We start from the raw sequence: 27,938 nt of genomic DNA on the forward strand, positions 1-27,938 counted from the left end.
TATATAAACCAAGAATTAACAGAGAAGCAACAAAAATTGAAAAAAGGCCAAATTTTCTCAATAAAAGGGATGACGGCATACGGTTACCTTCGATATGGAGAACTCTCTTAAAAAAAATTTCGTCCGATCCCGCCAATTAAAACATACTATCAGAAATGTTCTTGCCAACCCCCGCGCTAATCCTCGCGCCAATTCCCACGCCAACCTCCACCCAGACCACGTCACCATCGACGGTATAAATGTGCGTCCTCTTTTCACAGTAGTAGTAATGCATTGGTTAGTGATCACTATAGCAGTGTCTGGGGACTCGTGAGAATGAGACCTCGGAAGCCCTGAAGAAGATATCAAAGAGGATGTCGAAAGCTCGAGGCAATGATAATCGACGTGGTTCAACTGGAAAGACCTACCATAACCACTATAACCTATATTGGTATATAAGCGAATATAAAACCATATCAAGTATTTCTGAACCACTAGATATAGAACCCTTAGATATAGTAAACGTTCATTTTATAAGAAAAATGGAAACAGACGAAGAAACTTCTATAAATGAAGATAACACAAAGGAATTTAAAAAATATAAGGTTGAATCATTGCAACAAAGAAGAAAAGAAATCTCTAAAAAAGCTTTGTTTCCAATATAGAGATATATTTTATTGTGAAGGTATCCCCTTTAAGTTTTACCAATAATATAAAAAATTAAATTAAGCTAACTAATGATTAGGTGTTAATCGAAATGTGGTGTTACAGAAGAATATTAAAAATTCAGTGGGTTCAAAGGATTACCAATGCTGAGGTACTACGACGTCTAAATAAGGAGTTAGAAATTATGAACAGCATAAAAAGAAGAAAACTAGAATATTTGGGTCACATAACCAGAGGAGAAAAATATGAGCTGCTGAGAATTATTATGCAAGGAAGGATCCAAGGAAGAAGAAGCATAGGAAGAAGACGCATCTCCTGGCTGAAAAACCTTAGAGAATGGTTTAACTGTAGTTCACTACAACTTTTCAGAGCAGCAGCTAACAAAGTGACCATAGCCGTTATGATATCCAACCTCCGATAGGAGATGGAACTTTAAGAAGAAGAAGAACTAATGATTCTGCAATATAAAAAATCATATCGTTTCCCAGAAGTCCATCGCGAAGAAGAAAAATCCCAAATAAATAAGATGTTAGCAGAAGGTATAATCGAAGACTCTAATTCTCCATTTTCCTCGCCAATTTGGATCGTTCGAAAAAAGCAAAATGCTACAGGAAAAAGAAAATGGCGTCTAGTAATGGATTACAGAAAGCTAAACGAAATGACAGTAGACGATAAGTACCCACTACCAACTATAACAGAGATTTTAGATAAATTAGGAATAATTGTAATTTTATGGCCAACTAGGAAAAAACTAGTTTTTCGAAAATGTGATAAGAGGCAAAAAAGTTTTAAAAATAATGTGTTAAACTAATGATGCCACAAAATTCATTTGATTTGAATGTACTCAAAAGTTTGGGGGGATTTAGGGCTGCACATCCCCCTTAAAATTTTTCTGTGCGCTTAGATTTTGTTGTTTCTTTTGTATGAAAAATACTTTCAGAACAAGAAAGTAACGTGTCCATTTTTATTACAAAATGTCAAGTAGTTTAGGTGATAATGCAAAAAAACAATTTTTATTTTGTAAGTTCAAAGGGCTGTAACTTTTTTTGTGAACACTTTTGTACTAAAGTAAGTTGGATTCAGTTAATTTATTTTTGTCCCCGGAATGCGTGATTTAATTTATGACATACCTTTTTGAAACACACTGTATATTGTTAAATTTGAGAATTCATTTTAGTTGTTTGCTAATTTGTTAATTATAATTAGTAGAAATAATTCTCCTTAACAAAATATAGATGATAAACCACTTTACCGTTTTATTTCAAATAATATATAATAGTCTCCCGTTTTTTACCGCTTCGCGGCTTTGGGAGTATAGCAGGGTAGTCTGCTATATCTAGGACCTACGGTATACAAGGGAGGTAACATGGCCAGTGCTACGCTTCAACCGCCTATTATTACCCCTGGTTACCCAAGGTACTCATTTTATTCAGGCTGAGTCGACCTGGGGCCTATAGACATTTTTTTTTAATGTCTAGTTGTTCTTGCCGGCGGTAGGATTCGAACTCCGGACCACCGGCGTGCGAGGCAAGCATCCTACCGCTTGCGCTACGCAGGCCCTCCGTTTTATTTCAATCTCCTAATAATAACCAAAAAAGTTTAAATAAAATGTATTAAATAATAAAAAAGGTAAAAGAAATAATAAATTAGACTTACTCACAATCAATTTAATTTAACTATCCAGACGACCGGTTTCGCTTTCTACAATATGCAAAGCATCTTCAGGTCTCGATACAAAGTTAAATAAATGCTGAAATAATAAACCCATATTAGGGTGTTGTCTAATAAATATAAACAAAGATAGATGATATAAATTATATAAATTACAGTAATTATGCCAATATTATATGTCTGTGGTTTTTCAAAATGAATAAAATGTTTAAGCAGACAAGGTAAGACCCACAAATTGGTAAAATAGTCTATTAAACTGTAATGAATTAATAAATGAACAAATAAATAAAACATTACTTACATGCCAGTACTCTATTAATTGATAGTTGAAAGAACATGGTTCAAACTATCCTGTATTGTTGATTGGAGCACTTAAGTCTGCTATTGTAAGACTTGAGCAGACAAGAGAGACAATAGCAGACTTGAGTTCTCCAATCAACAATACAGGATAGTTTGAACCATGTTCTTTCAACTATCAATTAATAGAGTACCGGCATGTAAGTAATGTTTTATTTATTTGTTCATTTATTAATTCATTACAGTTGAATAGACTTTTTTTCCAATTTGTGGGTCTTACCTTGTCTGCTTAAACATTTTATTCATTTTGAAAAACCACAGACATGTAATATTGGCATAATAACTGTAATTTATATAATTTATATCATCTATCTTTGTTTATCTTTATTAGACAACAACCTAATATGGGTTTATTATTTCAGCATTTATTTAACTTTGTATCGAGACCTGAAGATGCTTTGCATATTGTAGAAAGCGAAACCGGTCGTCTGGATAGTTAAATTAAATTGATTGTGAGTAAGTCTAATTTATTATTTCTTTTACCTTTTGAAATGTACTCACACAAGCAACACATTCATGATTTGTATTAAATAATATTTTGTGTCCACAATTTCAACTAAAATTTCCTTCTTTAATTCTCTAGTTAGATGGACAATTTAATCACGTGAATATTGTGAATCATAGATAAATAAAAGAAACCTTATTATACTTTTCTTCGTAGGCCTATGATTAAATATAAAAGAACGCTAATGTTGTCGTATGCATCTTCTATAATCTGTGTGTACGTTTTTGTGTCCATTGCAGCCGAGTCCACCGTGCTGGTATTGGGAGTGGTAAGTTGACTTAGTATGCTTCTTGCCCGACATCCCTCAGTTTGAAGCAACCTTTGTGTCTAACTCCATGTCTATGCCTGATGATTATATTATAGATACTAGAGTTTAATGTTTCGTCCCTGAGACTCCTTTTACAACTTCCTATATCGTGTTAATGCCGCAGATATTCTTTTTTATGACAAATCGTCATTAGATGTGATGAAATTCGCATCTTGGGACAATCTTTTACAAAGTGTCCAGATTTGACTAATGATTTACCTAATACCTTCTCATCTGTGACACAACATTATGATTACACCGTACTCTGAAAACATTAAATGTACAAAAATTAAATAGAGGTTTGAAAATGGTTCTCATGAATCATTACAAAATACCTGAATCGACATGAAGAAAACTTGGCTATTAGTTGACCACGGCTCTAAAGTTAATCTAGGTTGCCACACTTTAGAGGAATCGCACCAATACCACTATGAACCATGAGACAAAAGAGAAACACTTATACCTGAAGATATAAAAGATCCTAGATTTCTAGCGAGGTATAGGAATCGAAGAACAAACAAACACAATAAATTAGAGAAGGACGACTTAATAAAATTGTATAAATTACATTGAAACTATTTAAACAAAGCAAATTCATACTGTTTCAGATTTAATATCAGTAGGATTTATATTGCTTGGTAATAATTTTTTAAAGGAATGTTTTAATTTTAATTACTTAAAATATGTGGAGGCTGTATCTGATAGTGTCTGGTTACAAGTGTCAATTAATATGAAATAAATGAGGTTACGTTTTATTTTTTGGTATGATAATAAATATAGAGAGACTTAAAAATAACAAAGTATACTCAGAAATAAGATCAGGGCAGAAAAAAATTGAGAAAGGAGAAAACAACAAGACTAAAACAAAATTCAAACCTTAAAGAAATCCTTAACGAAACAAAAAAATAAGACAACGGCCTTCAAAAGCATAAATTAACCTTCTAGCAGGCAAGTTGACTTTGAAATTGTGTAGCTAGCGGTCGGTCAAATTTATTGTTTTGTGCAGAACCTCACTTTCGTTGAATATTATAAGTGTTTGTTTCGTGAAATTCAATACAAAAAAATTATTGGTAAGTGTATGAATATATATATATATATATATATATATATATATATATATATATATATATATATATATATTTTAGTGTAGGTTACATAATTTGCGGTATAAATTTATATTAAAGACGTAAAATGCGTTTGAACATTGACCGCCTCAAGGCGGCGTTGCCTATCTACATGAATTTCTCGGTTCTCTTACAAATCAGACACCTTTATTATGTTACATCGATTTTTTGGGATTTTGAGTATTATTTTTTGTTTCAGTTATCTAAAATGTTTTCTAAAAGAAGCAATATGTGGCGTAACTCCAAAATTAACTACCCTCGAATGACTGAAGAGAAAATTAGAGAAATGATGGATTCTATTACGACGGACGAAGAGTCCGAATACGATGACGAAGACTACGGCGAGTTTGTGAACGACTCCGATTAATTGGTTGAAACTGATGACGATGTTCCATTAAGTGAAGATGAACTTACAAAAGATAAGGAAAATGTAATTAAAGAATGTGTATCAGATATGCAGAGACTATCATGGGCCGAATTTCTTACGAAATCTACAGAGTTAGATCTGAATGTAACTGGATGTTTCTTTCCAATGACATCGACTCCAGAATCTTCACCTAAACCAGCAACACCAAAAAATATATTGTTAGCCTCAACACTAGGTGTTCAGCAACAGTCACGGAATCGGAAGATGTTCAACCATCAATAGCAGCAGCGACGGAATCCGGAGATGTTTTATTATCTGTGACTCCTATGGGTTTGCATACAGCTTCGAAGTTTATACTAGTTCTGGTGACAATATTGTCCTTCCAGGGGAACCAGATTTGGGAGCAACGTCAAATGTTGTTGTTCGCTTAGCAAAAACTGTTCCTCATTTTATGAATCATATAATTTACTTTGATAATTTCTATACGTCATTACTACTACTTGTGTATCTAAGGAGCCATGGGATATGCCCATGGCTCCTTAGATGGAAGTTACCTGCTGACAAAGATAAACGAGCTATTGATTTAAAAACAGGAGAATCCAATGAATACGTTGGTACTGCATATGGTGTTGGTGTTGGTACTGCATAACCACAATACATTGGGAAGGATACCAAAAAAGATTAGCGTCTACTTACGTTGGGGTTCAGCCATTCTCATCTATACTTCCAGAGTCACCAAGAAAGATTGCCAGATATGACAGAAAGAAGAAGAAATATTTGGAGCTTGATTGTCCGAATATTATTAAAGGTATTTTATGTCCACATTTATTATTACTGTGTTCTATATTCTATTTTATTTTTAGAGTACAATTGCCACATGGGCGGAGTAGATTTATTAGACGGCTTACTTGGTCGATATCGCATCCGACTAAAAACAAAAAGCGCTTCACTTCGCCTTTTTTATCACTTTATCAATATGACTTTGGTAAATCCATACCTTCTCCACCGTAGAATTAATGGGAAGACTGTAATTCAAAACCTTCCAAATTTTCGGAATTCAGTGGCTGATGTACTCTGTAAATATCAGGTAAATTCTAACAGAAAACCAGTAGTTAGACCATCTCTAAAAGTACTGCAACCATCACCAACTGGTGGAAGAAAAACATATCTACAAGCAGATAATATTCGCTTCGACAACAATTCACACTGGCAAACTTTTCTTGATAGAATGTTCAACGTCAAGTTAATTTATGTTTTTCTTCAACAAATAATTGTTTTCTTGCTTTTCATAAAAGCAACTAATTTTCCATTTTCACTTACTTATTTATGTTTATTGTATTTGCTTATTACGTTTATAATAAAATAAAGTAAGAAAATGTGCAGCTTGATGTAAGGCAAGCCCGCCTGAAGGCGGGCTATATATTTTTTCCTCAGGTGGCTAAAAAAAAACTTTCAGTCAAAATAAATATCATAATTGGCTGTATTATGTCAAAACCTATCAAGCTGTGAATTTTTCCATTGAAAATAAAATTGGCCTGGTAGAGTGTTAAAATGTAAATATGATACATTTTTCACAGTTGGTTCTTTGCAGCGTAAACTCTCATAGCAGCTTTATCACTGAAGCTTTGGATGGGCCTATCTGCTTCATCAAACAAAATGCACTTTCATTGATAATTATTACTGTTAATTACTGATGTTAACCGATTTCCATTTAGACTGCATATGAAAATTATTGATATCGTTCTTTTCAAACCTTTTTTTTAGTCGTGGAATATTCTAGTGACAGGTACATCGGGAATTGCATGCAATTTAAGACAAGCTTGACAGTTACCAGGATTAAAATCTGCTTTTGTTATGAATGTGACCTTAAATACACGGTAATAAAGTAAAACTAACTAAATAGTTTAAAAGAATACGTATATTAAACAAAATAGCAAAATGTGGACAAGCATTTTTAATTACTCCGAATTTTTAATTACGCCGCATTTTTAAGTTTACTGATTTGGATTTAAAGCAATACTAAACAGCCTAAAAAACGTGGTACCCAATAGAGGATTTAACATAAATTCATAAAGTATAGTCTTAACAATATTTTCGTTTCTATTGAAAGGATAAATATCACCGATCTTGGTCGCGTACATCCAATTACATATTCTGTATAAGAAATAATAAGTCATATTTTGTATAAAAAAACTAGGAATTTATATTATCCCTTAAGTAAGGAGAATTGGTAGGAACAGAATTAAGGCGGCAGTAGTTTCTATACATGATGCAAATAGTCTAATAAATAATAGTAAACTACATATTTACAGGAAAATATTGAATCTCCTTCACGTACCTTAAATATTAAACGAATGCAAGAAAAGTTGAAAATAAAACGGTACAATTGAGTATGTTGCAAAACGCACCGGTATTGTAGCTTTTGAAGGTAATATACTGCCTCAGTGTTATTATAAATCGGGTTTTTTGTCCAGTCGAACAATTTGTAGGTATCGTTACTCAGTGTTATAGATACGACCACATTTTGAAAACAGTCTAAAAGTTCTCAAAATCTATCATATTTTATCAAGAACTCGTATTTAAATACTGGTTGGTGTTCAGTTCCATAAACTTATTATATAAATAGTACCTGAAAACCACATAAAAGGTGATTAGCAAACCCGTCGCGCACTACCATCGAATTCGAAAAACCCTTCTTATCAATACAGTTTCGTCAATATAAGCCTTATCTGTATTAATGAAATTATAATGAGTTTGGATAGTACGCAATTAAACCAACATTAAGAAATGAAGATTGACAAATTTTACCAGGAAACATATTTAAATTTTACTTGAAACCGGGGCTTTTATACTATTATCGGTTAACCCAGGATGTTTATAGTCGGTACTAATTGAAGTCAACCATTTACTGCTAAACAAACTTTGTTCGATAGAAGATATAATTACCATTTATTTGCTCTCTGCTTTTGTATAAAAAATATTATAACTTACAATACGTGATCCGATGATTCACTGTTGTGGCTGCATCGCTCGGCAGTTGAAACGTAAGAGAGATATTTTCGTGTGCAATCTTTCGCAGAGTCAAATTTTGGACAGCGCAGTGTTGCAGCGAGGGGTAAGACGTAGGAGCGCGGTTGCAAATCTGGATTAAGTCCGAACACTGATGATGATGAAAAGAAGTTATATTTAACTTGTATCTAATTAATTTCAGTACTTAAATCATCCTATTCAACTCTTCATTATTGATATTTTATGGAATTTACGGTCATTCAATTTTTATGTTTGAGGTATTGGTCATGTTGAGACTGGCTTTCTTCAACATCAGGTGACCAAGGTATTTCAGCTTTGATATTACTTCCAGATTCTTTATATATAGATATTATTGATATCTTTATTAGAATCTATGGAAATTAACACGTTAAAAAATACAGACATAATTCTGAATGCTCAACTTGAGACAAACAGTTCTACCTTCCTCAACTTATCCAGTTAAAGACTATATAGTGTAAACGTATACCAAAAATGGATCAATTAAGAAAGGCACTGTGCCGAAACACTTGTAGTGATAAAAAAATTATAAATCAAAAGTTTTGAAAACAAAAATTTTCAATATTTTATTGTTATATATATTTTAAAGTATATATTATATATATATATATATATATATATATATATATATATATATATATATATATGTGTGTGTGTCCATTAAAATGGGAACAAGAATCATAGGAGACTTCACCACAACAAAAGGGCTCCTGCAGGGTTGTTCCACATCTCCAACCCTATTCAAAATATACTTAGAGAAAGCCTTGACTACATGGAAAAGAAAATGCGAAGGCAAGGGAGTACCGGTACGGAACGAATACCTATATACGTTAAGTTTTGCAGACGATCAAGTAGTGATTGCACAAGACCAAGACGACCTCAGCTACACGATGAAGAAACTACAAGAAGAATATACCAAGGCTGGCCTAGATATTAACCTCGCGAAAACAGAGTACCTATCTACAAGTGAAGAAGACATAAAAGATCTACCGATTGATGACAACGTAACAATCAAAGGAAAGGATAAATTCAAATACCTGGGGTTTATAATCACGAAAAAGGCAACAACAGAGGAAGAAATTACACAAAGATTAGGACAAACAAGAACAGCAATCCGACAACTTAACTCAGTATGGTGGGATAGACACCTAAATATGAAGACAAAAACGCAGATTTATAAAACATTAGTGCGAAGTATTATGACATATGGGGCTGAAAATTGGATCATAAACAAAAAAAACAGCAATAAGATAGTAGCAACAGAGATGGAATGCCTGCGAAGATGCTGCAGAGTAACAAGAATGGATAGGAGAAGTAATGACGAAATAAAGCAAAGAACATCAATAGAAACAGACATACTAACATATATAGAACAAAAAAGTGGTATGGACATGTAAGAAGAACTAGCGACAGCAGATGGATAAAGAGAATAACCGAATGGAGCCCCATAGGAAAGAGGAAAAGAGGACGACCCCGAAAATCCTGGAGGAACGAAGTAGACGACGCCATGAGTAAGAGAGGACTAAACGATGGAGAATGGAACAACAGAGAGAGATGGAAACGGTTGAGCGAGGGAAGGCAGTGAATACTGTAGAATCCCTAAATATATATATATATATATATATATATATATATATATATATATATATATATATATATATATATATATATATATAGTATTTATACAGTATATACAGTATTTTGAACATTATTCACCAGTTGAGTCATAGGCGTTTGAGAATGAATCCACACATATAAGCCGATGACTCAACACTTGAGTCATGTAACTAAACAAATAATACAATCTAAATTTGAAAATAAAAACAAGATAATTAATCAAAGTACCTTATAATGCATATCAAGCAACAAAAAATTTGAAAAACGGTGGAAAATGTTTTAATTTTTAATATGAAATAGTCTGAAGCAGTCTTCAAGGCAAATCCCAGGCTTATCGCGACATAAAGCAAAAACGAGTGGAGTGTTTTTACAATGTATGCATACTCTCCATATTTTCCCCATTTGTCTTCCTTTAGAATCAGAATATTTTTCTGGAAGATGAGTAGTAGAGCTCTGTAGATTCTTTTTTTCTCTATATCAGCAGGTTATTCCCCCCTTCTGATAGCAAAATCTTTATAATTTCATGCAGAAAATCGTAATAGCGGCGATTTTTGTTAATATAATGTGTTGATTAAATGGAAACTGTTTAGTAACATCGTTGACATAATGCGAATGCCAAGTTGTTTATATCATCTAATCGTTTTCTGTACGCGATCAATCACATGTCTTCTCTTGTTATGCAGACTAACTATTTCACCGCTGAATTCTGTACAAATAAAAGTTTTTTCAACAGTTCTTTACTGAGAGCAAGGCTATCGTAATAATTGTCCATAAACAATGATCAAAATAATTTCCCATCTATGAAAAGAATACATGATCGACATGCACCATATCTCCATGCATATACGTCAGTCGAAAGATATGCAGGATTATGCAAAAGTCATAAGGGTTATCTGTCATTCGATTTGTTTTTAGTCCAGGATTACCAGAAAGTTGAAAATTATTGAAATTTGATAAATCACTACATAACAGCACATTATTTATGTTTTGTATAATGTTCATTTGATTGAGCATGTGATTCGTTCAGATTTTCTAAATTAGTTTTAGCTACGGCTTCTTCATACGAACTTGACTCAACATCATCGGGTTCATAGTCACTCTCACTTTCCCTGAATTTCACCGTCCACACTGAAATCGCACTTCACAAGCTATTTTAAAACCAGAACTGTAAATAATTTGTAAATATATCTAGTAAAAGGTTGGCATAAGATTAATAACACTTCGTAAAGGCCTAAGATATCATCAATTATTTCTTACGGCCCACTTGACCCAAGGTTTAAGCCCTCAGCCTCTTGACTCAACATTTGAGTCATCGGCATTCAATGAGTTAAGTCCCAGGGATTTTTATAATAGTCAAACGCCATATCAAAATACTGCCGTTATAAATTGCTGTCGAAAGATGAAGATTATAGAGGGAGGGAGTATGAAAGAAAAATAATTCTCGGATCAGTATACCTTCCATATGATCATCGCGAACAACCACCACCAGGGGAAAAGAAAAATCCGCAGTCATATTTCCAACCACACACACAAGCTATGAGAGATTGCAGGATAAATGGGCTGCAACTGACATCGGCTTTCCAAATCAAACAACTAAGGCAGACGAAAATTTAATTTCGCTAAAAGATCAGACGACTGTGGCGATTATCGCGAAGCTCTGGCTGAATATAAAAAGAAACTGAAAAGATCAAAAAGAGCATGGTGGAGAAGGCATTGCGATGAGATGGAACACACTAAAGAAATTTTAAGATTCCAAAACGTTTCCACCAAGGACACATATAAGAATTCCCTCACTCCGAAAGATTCAAGTGAATACACTCAGAATGGCGAAGAGAGCCTGAAAAAACTTTTTGTCTGAGAGTCTGAAACAAAACTGGTATCATTCGACACATGGTTGTACACTAGACTGGAGGCAATAACTTTATTAACGTTTGGCAAAAGAAGTAGTAGATCAAGAAAATTCAAACGGACAATAACCTCATTTATTCCATATAAATAATCGTTTCCGGACGGGATTTATCCAATACTTTTAAAGAAAAAAGAAGAGGGGGAGAAAGGTTATTTTTAAAGTGATATATAGTTGAATGCTCGAATAAATGAACTTTAATCAAATAAAAGCCAAATATCGAGCACAGTTTTTTATTAAATCTTGCCCAAGTACTTTCGCTCTCAGAGCATCTTCAGAGGCATCTGAAATAAACCAAGAAACGTTTTTTCAAGTGAAGAAAAATTAATTAACCTCGAAAAACTCGAAGTTGATGGTTGATAAAAAATGTTTTTTTATCAACGTTATAAATAAAGAATACTTTGATATGAACTAGATATTTAAATTGTAAACGTTCATCAAGACACAAATCTACAAAGCCATAATCCGACCGATAGTGCGCTATGGATATGATACTTGGATATTGATTCAAAAATTTGTAAACCGTACGGACATCTCCGAAGAGAAAGGTACTAAGACGTATTAATATTAGGTTCTATAAACGAAAAAAAAAAACAGGTGACGAATCAGAAACAATTATGAAATATATTTATAATATATTAATATAAAGAACTATCTTTATATCAGTAAGTCCGGCTACAGCGTCTTCAATGGGCAGGCCATGTATTTAGGATGGATAAAAACAGACTTCCAAAAAAACTGTTGAATGCAAGAATGCAGGGAAAGAGACCTATTCGAAGATCGAGAAAGCGATGAGAGGATGAGGAAGACCTAACGAATGGAGAGGTTTGCTGAAGGGGGGCCTGTATTGTCATAGGGTAGTGGGAAGATTATACACTTTACTCAAGAGGATTATACATCTTTAATTCCTATAAAATTAATTCTTAGTTTCAACTTTCACAGATATATTGCGAATTTGATTTATAGGGTTATTATTACATCCGTATTTAAAGAGAGCAGCAGGTATTCCGTCGATTGCTGGTGACTTGTCGTTCTTGAGAAATTTGATTATTTCCCCTGCCTTTATTATTGAGGGAGATTCTATGGGGCGTCGTTTCGTGTGCTTCGACGGTACCATATTCCACTTTGATGCAGAGTAATTCTCTGAACTAACATAATTGTATTTAATATTATATCCTTTGTACTAGCAATATCTCTATTATCCTAGTTTCCGTCATGATTTGAATTCTGTTTCTGTCACTTTAATACGTGTTGAACCTTATGTTGCTGTGACATTAGTATGTGTTCGATCACATACTAAAGCCCTTAATTTGCAATCTCACATTAATCTTCACTTCATATAATTGTGATAGATATCAATAATTTAATTTAATTACGAGGTTAGTTACCTTCCGGTAAAAATTAGATCAAATGCGAAATAGTGTGTAAATAATTTCATAGTGGGAATATGTTGTAGCACAACCGTCAAGGTACAAGTTACAAGTTAGCTTGGGGCTCGCAAGTTACTCGCTTCAAGATGTCTCTAAAAGCACATTAAACAGGTATGAAACACTATCCAACAAGGCCCCAATCAGCGATAAAACAATAGACTGTGGCAACGTCCGTATGGCAGCACTGAGCAAAGTTCGATAGAAGAAATGGATAGAAACCCTCGAGCGTCTGGATATGTCTCATAGCAATAAACTTTCTTGGAAAACGGAGGCCCAAATGTGAGCAAAGCGCCTTCGAACGTTATTCCCAAACAGATGGCCCACCAACTACTTCTTAACGGCAAACATACCACACGCAAAAAACAGATATCAACCGCTCGCCAACAACCGAAAAAAGGTACTTTCACCATAAAAGAACTGACTGAAGAACTAAAATTCACTCAAAAATAAGAAGGCCACAGGAGTCGATGATATATGCGTGGAGCAAATTAAACATTTTGGCACCGTGGCAAAAAGCTGGATCCTATGTTTGTTCAATAACTACCGAACAACATTTCAAATACCACAACTGCGTAGGAAATTGAAAGCCATAGCTATACTAAAACCTGTGAAAACCCCAGAAACGCCAAAGAGCTACCACCCTATATCACATATTTGCCACCTATATAAGCTTAATGAAAAACTTATCCTGTACCGCATAGAGAAAGCGGTCGATAGAAAGTTCTAGCTCTGACGGAATACATCGAGAACGGATTTAGAAAGAAAAAATGATAACAGGCCTAGCTCTCGTCGACCTAGGCGCCGCGTACGACACCGTCAACTACAGAAACCTGCCACAGAAAGTTAACGTCATCTTAAGGACTACCAACTACTCAAAATAGTGGATATAATATCACTCAAAATAGATCACTACTGCAAAATAAACGATTCTACGTAAGTCTTGAGGGAACAAAAAGCTTGGCTCAGGGTAGTGTACTAGCACCTTTACTTTTCAACTTATACAACGATGATCAACCAAAGCCACCTTTTACAACAAACTTATACGCAGACGACTAAGGCGTCACAGCCTAAGGTTCAAACTTTGAAGAGGTCGCAAAAAAATTTGAAGCTGTCCTGAATTTGATCTCCAATTATTATAAAGAAACTACGCTAAAACCAAATCCAACCAAAACTCAGATATTGGTTGGTTGGTCTCAAGGAAACTCATTTTCACCTGAAACAACACCTTGCTAGAGCACACCGAAAAGCCAATTTTCTTCGGAGTCAATCTAGACCGCTCATTAATATACAAGTTCCACTGTGAAACAACCCAAAAGAAGGTAGATGCGCGCAACAACCTTTTAAGCAAACTTAGCAATAGTAAATGGGGCGCCAAACTCACAGTACTAAGATCCACAGCGCAGGCACTATGCTTCGCAACGGTGGAGTACGCATACTAAACGAAACTTGCACACTTACCGGCTGTATGAGACCAACCCCTCTGGATAAACCGTAAGAAAACAAACAAACCTTCGAGAACAGCCACCCCTTTTTTTGCCACGAAACGTAACCTGGCAGACTGAAATCAAGAAAGCGTTTCCTTAGCGCCCTGCTAGACGAACAACCACCCTGTTATTCACTAACAGAAACCCCAAAACGCGGGAATCCAAGAGACTGGTTGACGTGGAGCATGCTGAATCGTTTAAGAGCCGCGGCGCCGGCGTAGCACCGACCAAGTCAAACCTTATTAAATGTTCTTCTTTTACCTACTTATTAAATGTGTTCTGCTGAACGAAAATGACATCAAGTATGACTGTGGATCAATACAAAACGTGGAACATCTACTAGCCTGCACAAACTGTCGCATTAGGCCAACCAACTAGCATTGGACAAAGCCCAATACTGGACTCAGAAACAACCCAATACAGTTCTCCCGGCACGACAAATTAAGTAAAGTGAGCTGACCTGTCGTTATGTAAGTGGAAACCGCAACATACCCCAATTGTAAACAAAGTTTATAAAAAAGCACTGTACGTCTTTGTCTTGGCGAAAATGTCAACCTAATCCCCATCCAGAGTTGAACTAACGCAATGGCAGCCCAACACCATAGATAAGTGTTTTTGAATAAATTTTAATAGATAACTTAATTAATTCAATATGTCCAATATTCTATGATTATTTGGCGGCACGTCACTGATTGAACGAAAGAAGATAAACATCTATATTAAAAATCTGGTAAAAGTCTCGTCAATCATATTATCATGTTTGAGAACGTTGCCTCAACAACTTTGAAGCCATACCATCCTTTGAAACCGTAATTCCAAAAAATATTTGGAAACAGTGATGCGAGAAACGAACCAAATTAAAACAATATTCAATTTTAATACGATTCTAAAGCTATTGTTCATAATTGTAACTGTGGTTTATTACCAGAAAATATAACAGTTAAAAATTATACATCTCTTATGTGAATCCTTAAAGCTGCAACTAATATAGCCGTATTTAAAAATAACTGAATACTCACCTCCTGTTATGCTCAGGCTTTGCAGTAGGATTCGGAACCGGACTCGCTGTAGTGGTAACATTCGGAGCGGCAGTGGTAGTAGTTGTGGTTGTAGTAGTTGTGGTTTTGGTAGTCGGTTTTGTTGTAGTTGGGATGGTGGTTGTGGTATTTGGATTTGTTGTAGTTGTGGTTGTGGTAGTTGTGGTTGTGGTAGTTGGTTTTGGTGTAGTTGTGGTAGCTGGGGTTGTTGTTGTGGTTGTACTGTTTGTTGGTGGTGCTGGCGGTACTGAAGGGGGCCCTAAAAAAACTACATTAATATATTCCATAAATAACTTATCACCGTTGATTTAACATTGCACACTTAACGTGTGGTGGCATCTAAGTAAATCCAGAATATTTAAAAATTCTGTTGGATAATTTACGGCTCATAAGATCAGGATTTAAAAGATATTAGATCACCTGGTAACAACTGTTGAATTTGGAAGTTAATTTCGTCAATAATATTTTTCGTTGTCAAAATTGCGTACTCACTGAGCCAATTATTATTCAAATAATTACTCAGAATAGCCGGCAAGACACTTACAACTAATTCATGTTTGTTCTCAGCAAAAGTGCAGAAATTATCTGGAAGTAGGATGCATTGTGTATTTGAATGCAGTTTTATTTTACCGTTTCCAATATCCAGCAAATGTTTGGAAAATATCTGCTGCACTTGTGCTCTTATGTTAATGATCAATCGAACTGTTTCGACATAAAAAGATTGTTTTAAACATGCATTAATCTCATTCGCATACGTAAAGAGGGGAATAACCAGTAATATCTGTCGGAAGTGTTGCTCGATTTTCAATTAATTAATAAAATTCATTTCTAATCATTACATTGAATTTGATATGTTAATATTAAATAATATTGAATTTTATTCGTTACTTAAGAAAATATTAAGTGGAATGCTTATCATTGCTTACATCTGTATGTGGCCTACATTTGGCACAACTCAACGGCTGTAAAATAAATTTTCATAAAACTATATCATTAAATTTACAATTATTAAAATCTATTGAATTAATGCACAAAAATTTTAATTTTATTGCGGAGAAAGTGTTGAAAAATTGTTTTTTATTGTACATAAAAAAGTTTTAACATTATTTTTAATTCTAAACATAAATAATTCTGTCAAAAATAAAAATATTTTACTCTCGAATAAAAATCACATTTTTTAAAAACTTCATATACTCATATACAACTAATAAAAGTTTATATCTGATGGTATAGATCAGTAGATTATAACTGTAACTTATATGGGAAAATAAAACTGCTTTAACTATTTTTCTTACAATTTCATCATATTTTCTCGAGTTTAAGGGAAATAAAAAAAGTAAATAGACGTTTGTTAAACGTCACTTTATGTTCAAATGAACTACCAATGTACACGTAGAGTCGTATAAAACATTTTGTATACGGGTATAATGTAACTGTTTTTATGGGAAAATAAAACCGTTGCTTGTAATATTTTCCTTAAAAGTACATCATATTTTTTCACCTATTAGACCTTCCTAGGACTTCAAAAAAATATTTCAAAACCAAAATAAGCCAAATCGATTTAGTCATTCTGGATTTATTATCAAAAAAAGTTATAAATGTCAAAAATAATAAAAAAGTTATAACCGTTTGGTAAACGTCATTTTATGATATTTTATAACTACATGGATCAAATGAACTAAAATTGTAGAGGTGAAGTCGTACAAAACATTTTGAATTTACAATTAAAACAAATATGGGTCATTCATCAAGATAAAAATATATTATCTACTAAGTTGGACCAACAAATACACTTTCAATATTTCGCCATTTATTTAAAAGCTTCCTCAGGAGTAAACTAAAAACAATTTGAACATTACAAAAAATGGCGTACAAATACATTTTAAAACACTCACAGAATTTAAAAGATTTCGCAAATAAAAACTGACATTGAAGTATTTGAAATATTGAATGTCAAGATTAAATTGTCTTAAGCACGTTCCTTACAGCTATACGATAAAAAATTAAAATTATGTCAAATGTAAAAATAAAAATAACAATAAAAGAAAAGTTAGAAGAATAATATTTATTTGATGAATTATTAAGGTTAGTTGTTATTAAGATGAATGTTGGCTATTTTTAATATTTATAAATTTTGTTCAATATGTTACAATATATGTTACTTCACTGTCCAGTGTCCGTTTTATAATTTAAAGTGTTTTTATTTTTGTTAATGTAATACATTTCAAGAAATAATCTACTTTTGTAGTTATCAGTCTGTGCCAAAATATGAGCTTTGTTATAGTCTAGCATATGACCAGTGTTTTCATAGTGCTCAACCACTGCGCAAGTATTTTTTCTCAAGCGGCAATCACTTTTATGTTGTGTGATGCGTTGTTTTAGTCATTGTGATGTTTGACCAATATACGACATTACTTTTATATAAGGTTGGTACTGGGTCTTTGATTTTTGAAAATAGTTGTTTGCTGTTTATGGTATTATATTTAGCTATACTAATATTAGGAACATTTTTGAATATGGATATGACAGAATGAGTTAGACCATTAATAAAGGGAAGTTTTTTATATTTGATTGATTTGTTATTAGAATTATTTACAGCACTAATTTCTATGACGGTCCCGTCCATGATTCTAATAACAAATCAATCAAATATAAAAAACTTCCCTTTATTAATGGTCTAACTCATTCTGTCATATCCATATTCAAAAATGTTCCTAATATTAGTATAGCTAAATATAATACCATGAACAGCAAACAACTATTTTCAAAAATCAAAGACCCAGTACCAACCTTATATAAAAGTAATGTCGTTTATATTAAAAATAGCTAACATTCATCTTAATAACAACTAACCTTAATAATTCATCAAATAAATATTACTCTTCTAACTTTTCTTTTATTGTTATTTTTATTTTTACATTTGAAATAATTTTAATTTTTTATCGTATAGCTGTAACGAACGTGCTTAAGACAATTTAATCTTGACATTCAATATAGGAATGACAACTATTTCTTATGGCCAAGAAGGTTCATTCTAACCAGTGTTGCTATAGTTATACAAAATATATTTTCTTATGAAAAATAAAAATTTGATTTTTAATTATATAACATTTTATTCTTACCTACTTTTAACAGAAAATTACTGCTTTTTTACCAGGGTTCGGTTACGTTAGGTTAGGCTTAGTATAATTGGTTTACATTTTTAACAATAAAATGTAAACAAAAATATTTATAATTTTCAAATAAAAATTATGAGCTTCGTAGTCTGATTTTAAGTTAGGTTGGATTATATTGTATTAACAGAAAATTACTGCTTTTTCACCAGGGTTAAGTTAGATTTGGTTAGGTTTGGTTACGTTAGGTTAGGTTTATTATCATTTGTTTAAGTTCTTAATAATAAAATGTAAAGAAAAATATAAAAATGTTTAAATAATACAAATTATTAGCTTCCCAATCTGGTTTTTAGTTATATTGGGTTATATTGTTTTACATTATTTTTTAATTATAAAATATCGAGAAAAACATGAAATTTTAAGTAAATATATATTGTGGTATTCCCAGAGTGATTTATGTATATATTATACTTAAAGTATTTAAATAAATCAAAACTGTATATACCCGACATTAAACGTTTCATTAATAAAGTTTCCTTACTGCAGCGTTGCCGTGTAGACGATAAAAGACAATTTCATATGAAAATAAGGTATATTTTGCATTAAAGTGTACTATAGATTTGCAATATTTTTGCAAAAATCTAAATTTGACAATTGTATTTGAGATACTGATAAGGAATAGCATTTTCAACCTGTTTCAACCTGTAACAGAGTGCAGTGGGTGTATACTAAGGTTCATTAAAAATTTTGCGTTGTGCTTAAATAAAATTAGTGCCAAAGAATTCCTGATTAAACATAGTGTAAGAAAAGACAACGGTGTCGATGCGGCAACGAGTTGCGAATTAACGCTGAAAGTAATTTAAGTATAATAAACAAGTCCCAAGACAGAAAAATACACCCAAAAGGTGTAGATTTACTCTATCGGCAAAGAAAGGGACCTTTTGGAAGCGAATAAACTGCCATTAGAGAAAATATTTATATTGGTGGCAACTTTATCACATTTAAAGCCACCTATAGAGCGTTCCACGTTAAGAAAATAACACTGCGGAGATAGGGCCATGTATTTCTTATGGACGATAGAAGCGCGGCGATGCCACGACAAACACAAGCACGGTTCAGGGTTGTATTATTTGTATTTTAGTTTCCATAGACATGAATTAAATTATTGTTTCTTAACGTATTTGAAAAAAGTGCTGATTCGAAACAAGAGATGAAAAGTAGGGTAAATGATTTTAATTAATTAAATAGTATTTACAAAAGATAATTTTATTTTATCTTATTTTAATTATAGTAACGACAGTTTGTTTGTTTTTCGGTGAGAATACCATATGCCATAAATCATAGAAATCAGTAAAAAATATTTTTAGCTAACTCATGCATTTTGCAATTAAGCAATTAAACGGACTGCTTGGAATGCATATATCTAATTACTAATTGTAACTTAAAATAATACGATGTGCGTATGTCAGCGATTTTATATCGTTCTCTGGCTACATAATGATAATAAGGCTTTGTGGTTCTTTAGTAGTTATTCTGACTTTATATGGAAATTCAAAAATTAAGCCAAGGGAATATCTTGGAGATCCGTGCAAAACAAATTGTTTAAAATGTATTTAATTATGATCTAAATTTAAGAAGTGGTAAAAGTGTTAGAAGTTTAACCGAGAAAGTAAGTGCTATGACGGGAGTAAGTTTTAGTACTATTTCTAAAATACACAAAGAAGCTGCGGAAGGAGGACTAAGGCCCATAAAAAAAAACAAGAAAACGGAACCAAAAGTAGAGTGAACAGCAGAAAGTTCACTTACGATGCAGTAGTTCATACGCAGCTACGTGCCATCGTGCATAGTTTTTTCTTTCAAAATTTACCGCCGAGATTGAACAAAGTTTTTGCACTGGTTAAAAAGATAAAGATTTAGCAAACATGTCACGCACAACAATGTGGAAAATACTCCATGAAATGAACTTTGTTTTTTGCAAACGATGAGTAAAGTCAAGCATTAATGAACGGGCCGATATTCTAAAATGGATGCATCAGTATTTGCGTGAGATAGAAAAAATTCGTTCTTAAGGATACACCGGCGTTTATTTGGACGAAACTTGAGTGAATGTTGGACATGGTGTTTCCAAAGAATGAAAGGACATCTCAGTGACTTAAACCAGGGATGCGATTGTTGAGGAGTTGTCATCAGGCCTAAAACAGCCGCCACAACGAGGCCCCCGATTTGTTATAGTGCATGCAGGAAGCAAATTGGGCTTTGTAGAAGGTGCTGCTTTTTGGCTTTTAGCTAAAAAAAAACTCAGCGGACTATCATGATGAGATGGATGGTCCTTTATTTGAACAATGGTTTAAGGAAAAGCTGCTTCCTAATCTTCCAGTGAAAACTGTTGTGGTGATGGATAACGCTTCGTACCATTCGAGGAGACAAGAAGGGATTCCGACACAAGCCTTCAATTAAGATCAAATTAAGACGTGGTTGCTGGAGAAAGATATCTTTTTGAAGAAGATTATTTAAAATCAGAGCTCACGGAAATCGTAAACACATACAAATAAAAATACATAAAATATAAAATCGACGAGATGTGCACAGAGAAAAATGTTGCCATTCTGAGACTATCTCCATACCATTGTGAGTTAAATGAAATTGAAATGGTACGGAGTCAAGTCAAAAGACATATTGCCTCACACAACATAGCGTTTAAGACCACTGCGATGAAACAATTAATAAGAAATGCATTTGGTGTAGTAACAGTGGAAAACTAGAAAAACTATTGTAAGCTTGCTATTAAGAAAGAGCAAAAATTTTGGGTTATTGATGGGTTGATATACGATATTGATCCTGTGGTAATAAATGTAACGGTTGATAGTGACAGTAATGAAAGTGATAGCGATGATAGAGAAGATGAGGATGATGTTAATATGCAGTGAGTAAATTATGTGATAGTGTGCAAATCGGCGGAAACAAAGTGCCAAATCCGAAAAGTCTATAAATAACAGTCCAGCAAAAGTGAAAATTAGGAAATATTGCGATAAATTTCATATAACACATTTCATGTAGCTTTTATCAACTTACAAACTAATAATTTAAATTTTTTTTTTATTTTTTTACTTCTTCGCTGTAGTTTTCGTTCCGGTGGTGGTGATTCACCCTATACGCAAGGAAAAATTTTTATGTATGTAATTGTTGTTATTACATGAAAATAAAATTAAAGCTGCACTTGTTTTTTTAGTTACATCTTATCTAAAGCGTTAATAAATATGTAACGTTAAACAATAGTAAAATTTAACTATTTTTATTAGACCTATAATAATTACATACTTTTATCTGTCAATTAAAGAAACAAGTATTTATAATGCATTATTTTGTATTCAACTATACATATCCTTTTATTAGTGAAATTAATTAACTACAACTACACAGTGCTGAATACGGCTCTGATTAGAATGAATCATGTATCGACAATCGAATAGCAAAACCGACCTGAGAGTTTTGGCAACACTGATCTCCATAAGCGCAATGTTGTTTTCTTAACTTGAAACAAAGTATAGGCAAGAATTCGTAAATGACGAGTTCGGGATTTCTTTTAAGATGATGGTTGGCTGGTACTCGTTTTGCACCTGGTCATTAAGATTGCATCCACCTGTTTATTAAGATAAGTCATTTTCATGAAATTTTTAAATCTTTCAAAGGTAAAAAACTGGCAACACTGTCGAATGTAGATAAAATTTAACTTCTTGCGCATGTCTGCCATATTGTTTCCAAATATTACAAATCTTGATTATTTTAAATAATATTACGCATTTATTCATAATTTAGCAGTAAAAATCAGTGATATTTATTATGTTTTTGTTACGTTTTTTTTATTAAGACATATATATATATATATATATATATATATATATATATATATATATATATATATATATATATATATATATATATATATATATATATATATATATATACAGATTTGGAAAAAAATTACGGAACATAGGATTTTTAATACAATAACTCAGATCCTCTGATTTGCAATTAACCAGTGTAAATTTCAATACAACGTCAATACAACGTGAAAGAAAAATACAATACAATGGAGATATATGAGAGAAAATATGATAGCTTTAGTATACAGAGAAAAGTTGAAGAAATATAATGGATTATGGAAGCTACTTCCTAAAAACTAAAGAAAAGCTGTAGAGCCTGGAGAACTACCTATAGAGTAAAGCTAATTAATGATGAATCACTAGACATATTAGTCCAACTATATAACCAAATATATTCGACAGGCATAATGCCTAGAGAGTGGCTAATATCAACATTTATTCCAATATCAATAAAGAATACTGCTAAAGAATACTCAGAACATTGAAGGACGCCCTGATAAATCACTACTGAAAACTTTTTTGAAAGTTATACACAACCAGATCTGCAAAACTAGATCTAGAAATAACAGAGTCTCAACTAAGGTTCATAAATGGAACTAAAACAAGAGAGGCATTGTTGGATATGAATGTGCTAGTCAAAGATATATGAAGCATTTGATAAGATTAAGCATAACAAACTTATTGGCATCTTAAGGAAAAAATTTATTGATTAACAGGATATAAAAATCTGAACGCATTTATATTGGAACCAGAAAGGCAAAATATAAATTGATACAATGAACTGCCATAAAAGGTAAAAATACTAAGGGGATTTGGATGGGGCTGTATATTGTCTCTCATTTACAGAATTTGAAACAACATCTAAATTACACATGTAATATCTGTGGAATAAAGATGAATTTAAAAAAAAAATAATATTTCTAAGAAGATTCAACTGCTTCAACTCCAATAAATGGTGGGGTTCTGACACCTGTACTATAACCAAATTTTTTAATGTGTTCCTTGTGGAATCCAGTGGAGTCTTTTTTGTGTTTTTCAATGGAACATTTATAATAGAACCAGCTTAAAAAGAAAATTGTATTTTTTTACTAAATGAGATGTCTCCTAGTAGTGATACTTTAAATACTTGACCATAGCTCTGAAGATGGTTTTGGCGCTCTGGCGCTCAGTTAGGAATTAAATGTTTACACACTTCAAAAATACTTTCCTTTTTCCATTCTTTGATAACAATGATGAAGTCTTAACCATCTCTAATACAATAATAAAAAAAATGTGAGACAATATAAGTATAGTCAGTTCACTCAGCTTGGGAATATTTTGACAGTCATTGCCAGAAACATATAACACAAAAATTCCTACAACACATTATAAATAGTTAAAATAAACTTACTGTTAGAGAGATTTCTTTAATTAAAAAATGATAATGGCATAATTGTGAATACTGGGACTGCATATTCAGTAATTTTAATTAAAAACTTTATATTTGTAAATACTAATCATTTAAACCTTTGTTTTAATTGATGCAGTTTTATTTTGAATTGATGTATAACCTGGAATTAGTCTACTAGAATATCTTACAGTAAATAGTTAGAATGCAGAAAAATACAGGGCGAGAATGACTTAAAGATCAAGTACTTTAATGGGGTACCCAATCATTGTCAGTAAATTCAATAATTCAAAAACCAATCATTGAGTTTATATTTTCAGAATGTTTGCGGAATGTGCACTAAACTTCAGAATTTCAGACATGCTGTGAGTCTCTCTAGATATGATGTAATTATTATTATTGAAACATGGCTTATATCTAGAATCTTAGATGCTGAATTAGGACTGAGTGACTTTAATGTGTATAGATATGACAGGGACACTCAAACTAGTTCAAAGACTCGTGGTGGTGGTGTTCTTATTGCTGTTAATAAGCGCCTTCATTCAATAATGTTTAAGCCTATCGAGCCTATACAAAAAAGTTAGTCATTGGTGTGGTATACTTTCCTCCAGTCATCTGGATCAGTATATGAGGAGCATTCCACCTATATGTTGGACTTAGTGGATAGATTCAGTGATTGTGAATTCTGTATTTGTGGTGACTAAAAGCTACCTGAGGCATCTGGGATAATCTTAATAATGGCATTACAATTGAGTGTCGACATCACTCTCCAGCAAATATTATTTGTACTTGCTACAATTTTCAAAATATGTTACAAGTAAATGCTTTGCCTAACCTTAATAATAAATTTTTAGATCTGGTTTTCTGTACTCAGAGGGATGCAGTTGTGTAAATTTCAACTGATATTCTATTGAATACTTCTCAACATAATTCAGCTTATACTATATTGTTACATGCAGCCAATTTAAATTTGTTTCTTAAATATGATGTCTTCTATCATTTCATGATTTAAAAAAATGTAATTATCAAGTTTTAAATAAATATTTAGCCTCAATTCCTTGGAACAAGGTATTAGATGAATGAGATATTAATTGCTGCATGGAAAATTTTTACCAAAGTTTAAATGATGCCATCAATATGTTTGTTCCTATCAAATGGTTTAATTCATTGAACTTTCCAGATTGGTTTTCGCGAGAATTAATTGAGATTGTCACAAAGAAAAAAATAGCTCACAGGAATTTTAAAGCATCAGGCAACTCATATGAGGAATTTTCAGTGTTAAGGGAAATATATAAATCATTACAAGCAGTATGTTATAAGAGCTATTTAGAGAATATTCAAGCAAATCTTTCAAGTAATCCCCACTCTTTTTGGAGGCATGTTAGTGCTACATGTGGGTCTAGTGCTTATCCTAATCTAATGTCTAATAAAGGTGGGAATGTAATAGCTCAGAATGGTGATGAAAAAGTCAATCTATTTGCCATTTATTTTTCAGGTTCATATAATGATAGTGAGTATAATTTACCTAATTTTGAATTGGACTATAATGTTGATTTCCAGATTTTGAAATTTAGTCTGACTGATGTTTTCGAGGGGATTATGAGTTTAAAAACTACATATTCTTCAGAGCCTGATGGTATACCTGCAAGCCTTATTAAGAACGGTTTGTTTTCCTTTGTAAACCTTTACAACAAATTTTCAATTTATTATTTACATCATTTGTATTTCCACAATATTCGAAAAATAGTTTTCTTACACCTATCTATAAATCTGGCAATTGTGAGAGTGTTAACAATTATAGAGGTATAACTATTCAGTCAGCAATCCCGAAACTTCTTAATAAATTGGTATCGGAAATCTCACCTGGCCTTGTAGAAACATAATTATTGATGAACAACATGGAGTTTTTAACGGGAAGTCAACAGTAACAAACCTTGTCAATTACCAACAATACTTGTTGGGTGCATTTGAGAAATAAAATTCAGGTCGACAGCATTTACATTGATTTCGCAAAGGCCTTTGACCAGGTTAATCATAACCTTTTGGTCCACAAACTTCATGCATCTGGCTTTGGTAACCCTATTGTTAATTGAATTAAAAGTATTCTGATGAGATTTACACAGCAAGTTCATATTAACAATTATATTTCAAAAGAAGTCCATTTTTGTTCTGGTGTCCCACAAGGGACTCATTCTGGTCCCTTGTTTTTTAACCTGTTTATGAACGATATTGGTAAGGCTATCACAAACTCACACTTTCTGCTATTTGCTGATGATCTTAAGTTGATAAATCTTGATACTTAATAAATCAGATAGAGATCTCTTGCAAGATGATGTAAATAATATATATTTATGGTCTACACAAAATGGTTTAAGCTTAAATCCAACTAAAAGTTCTTGTATTCAATTTGGTCATATAAATACTCTAATAGCTAATAGATATGTTCTTAATAATGTACTCTTGGATTAGTTACTGAGATTAAAGACTTGGGTGTATTATTGGATTGTGCATTGACATTTAGAAGCCATATTCTTAACATTAAGGAAACAGGATTTCGTAATCTTGGTTTTATTTATCTTAAGAGTCATGATCTTTCATCTATTATATTCAAATTATTGTATGGCTCTCTGGTACGCTCAGGTCTTGAACACTGCTCTGTTGTTTAGTCCGCATTTCATCGAGTCTACATTGATGGATTGGAGAGCATTCAGCAGAAGTTTCTAAGGTCTTTAGCTTTTAAAGCACATATTAATATAAGAAATACTGAAAATTATTTCATAGATTATTATGTAATAATGTTTCAATTTAACATTGCTACACTGAAGAACCGCAGATTGAGAGCTGATATGTTATTTTTGTTTAAAATTCTAAATAACGTTATTAATTGTCCCCGTTATTAGCCAATGTGTACTTAACAACAATACATAGAACTCAACACACTGCACTCTTTTATATTCCTTTTCATAGGACTGATTATGCTCGTCTTTTTCCCTTTTGCTCTTGCAATGACCTCCTATTTTGGATCGATTCTGTCCAAACATTAATGTTTTCAAAAGGCAACTTAAGAGTCTAATTAATCTAAATATGTGATAGGGTCGCTCGACCAGTGAATGAACAAATAAGATAAGTTTTCAGTTAGAGGACCTGAAAATCGGTTTTACATTTGTTGCAGTAGCCAATAATTGTGTAAAGATAAAGTATAAACATTTCTCTGTTAGTAGGAACATTAAAAATTATGATAGACTGCTTTTAACGAGTTTGCCGATTTTATAGAAAAGTGTCAATAATTCCAGTAAATGAACGGACTCGTCCAATTAATGAAAACTGCAATACCAGTAAATGAACATAGGTTTATTTCTTAAAGTTTTAATAATATAATTGTTTATGATTATTTAAGTAAATTTATTTGATATGTACTGCCTTCCTTGTAGCACCGAAAGAGCCAGTTCTTTAGGAATTCTCTTGTAGGGAAAAACAATCATTGGTGAGATTGCCGTACCGTTAGCTGCATAATTACACAGTAGGGTGATGGATTCTTTCTCGTTCCCACGTGCGATTTCATAGAGATTTTTAAAATTTTTGGAGGGACCTAGAACCAGACCTGACGCCGTACATGTTCTCATGCCAGTTTCATCCGCATTAAAAATGCGAGATGGATTAGACATAATGTCTAATACTTTTGTGTCCGTTAAGTATTTGATAAGTTCTGAAAACAATTGCCTAATCCCATCCTCAGTGACCGAAGCACGAGATTTGAAGATAATTTCTGTATTTCGTTTTGAAATTTCTGGGTGCTTCTGAAGAAACAGCTTTAACCACTTATCTCCTGGTCGATCATCAGTAAAATAATTTTCTCTAGGGGATTCTTTAAGAACCTTTTGCACAGAATCCTTAACCTCATTGGGATGCATAGGAAATCCCAATTTGGCTTTTGCTACAATCCAATTCACTAATCTGTTTTCCTCGTAAGAACTCAACACTGTAGAGGGTCCCATTCTTCGGATATAAGGCACTTTTCCCGTTAATTTATTATGTAAAGTGGATTTCGGTATGCCA

General features: G+C 32.7%; 1 protein-coding gene across 1 annotated transcript in view; it reads right to left on the minus strand.

Moving 5' to 3' along the window:
- LOC140434763 (uncharacterized) overlaps nucleotides 1-27,938 on the minus strand; it is a 46,617-nt gene that overhangs the window by 14,909 nt on the left and 3,770 nt on the right. Inside the window, exon 3 of the mRNA XM_072523260.1 lies at nucleotides 15,481-15,757. Coding sequence (XP_072379361.1) covers nucleotides 15,481-15,757 — 277 coding nt within the window. The remainder of the gene's footprint in view (nucleotides 1-15,480; nucleotides 15,758-27,938) is intronic.

Source organism: Diabrotica undecimpunctata, chromosome 2 (assembly GCF_040954645.1).
Source record: "Diabrotica undecimpunctata isolate CICGRU chromosome 2, icDiaUnde3, whole genome shotgun sequence".
NCBI classification, from domain to species: domain Eukaryota; kingdom Metazoa; phylum Arthropoda; class Insecta; order Coleoptera; family Chrysomelidae; genus Diabrotica; species Diabrotica undecimpunctata.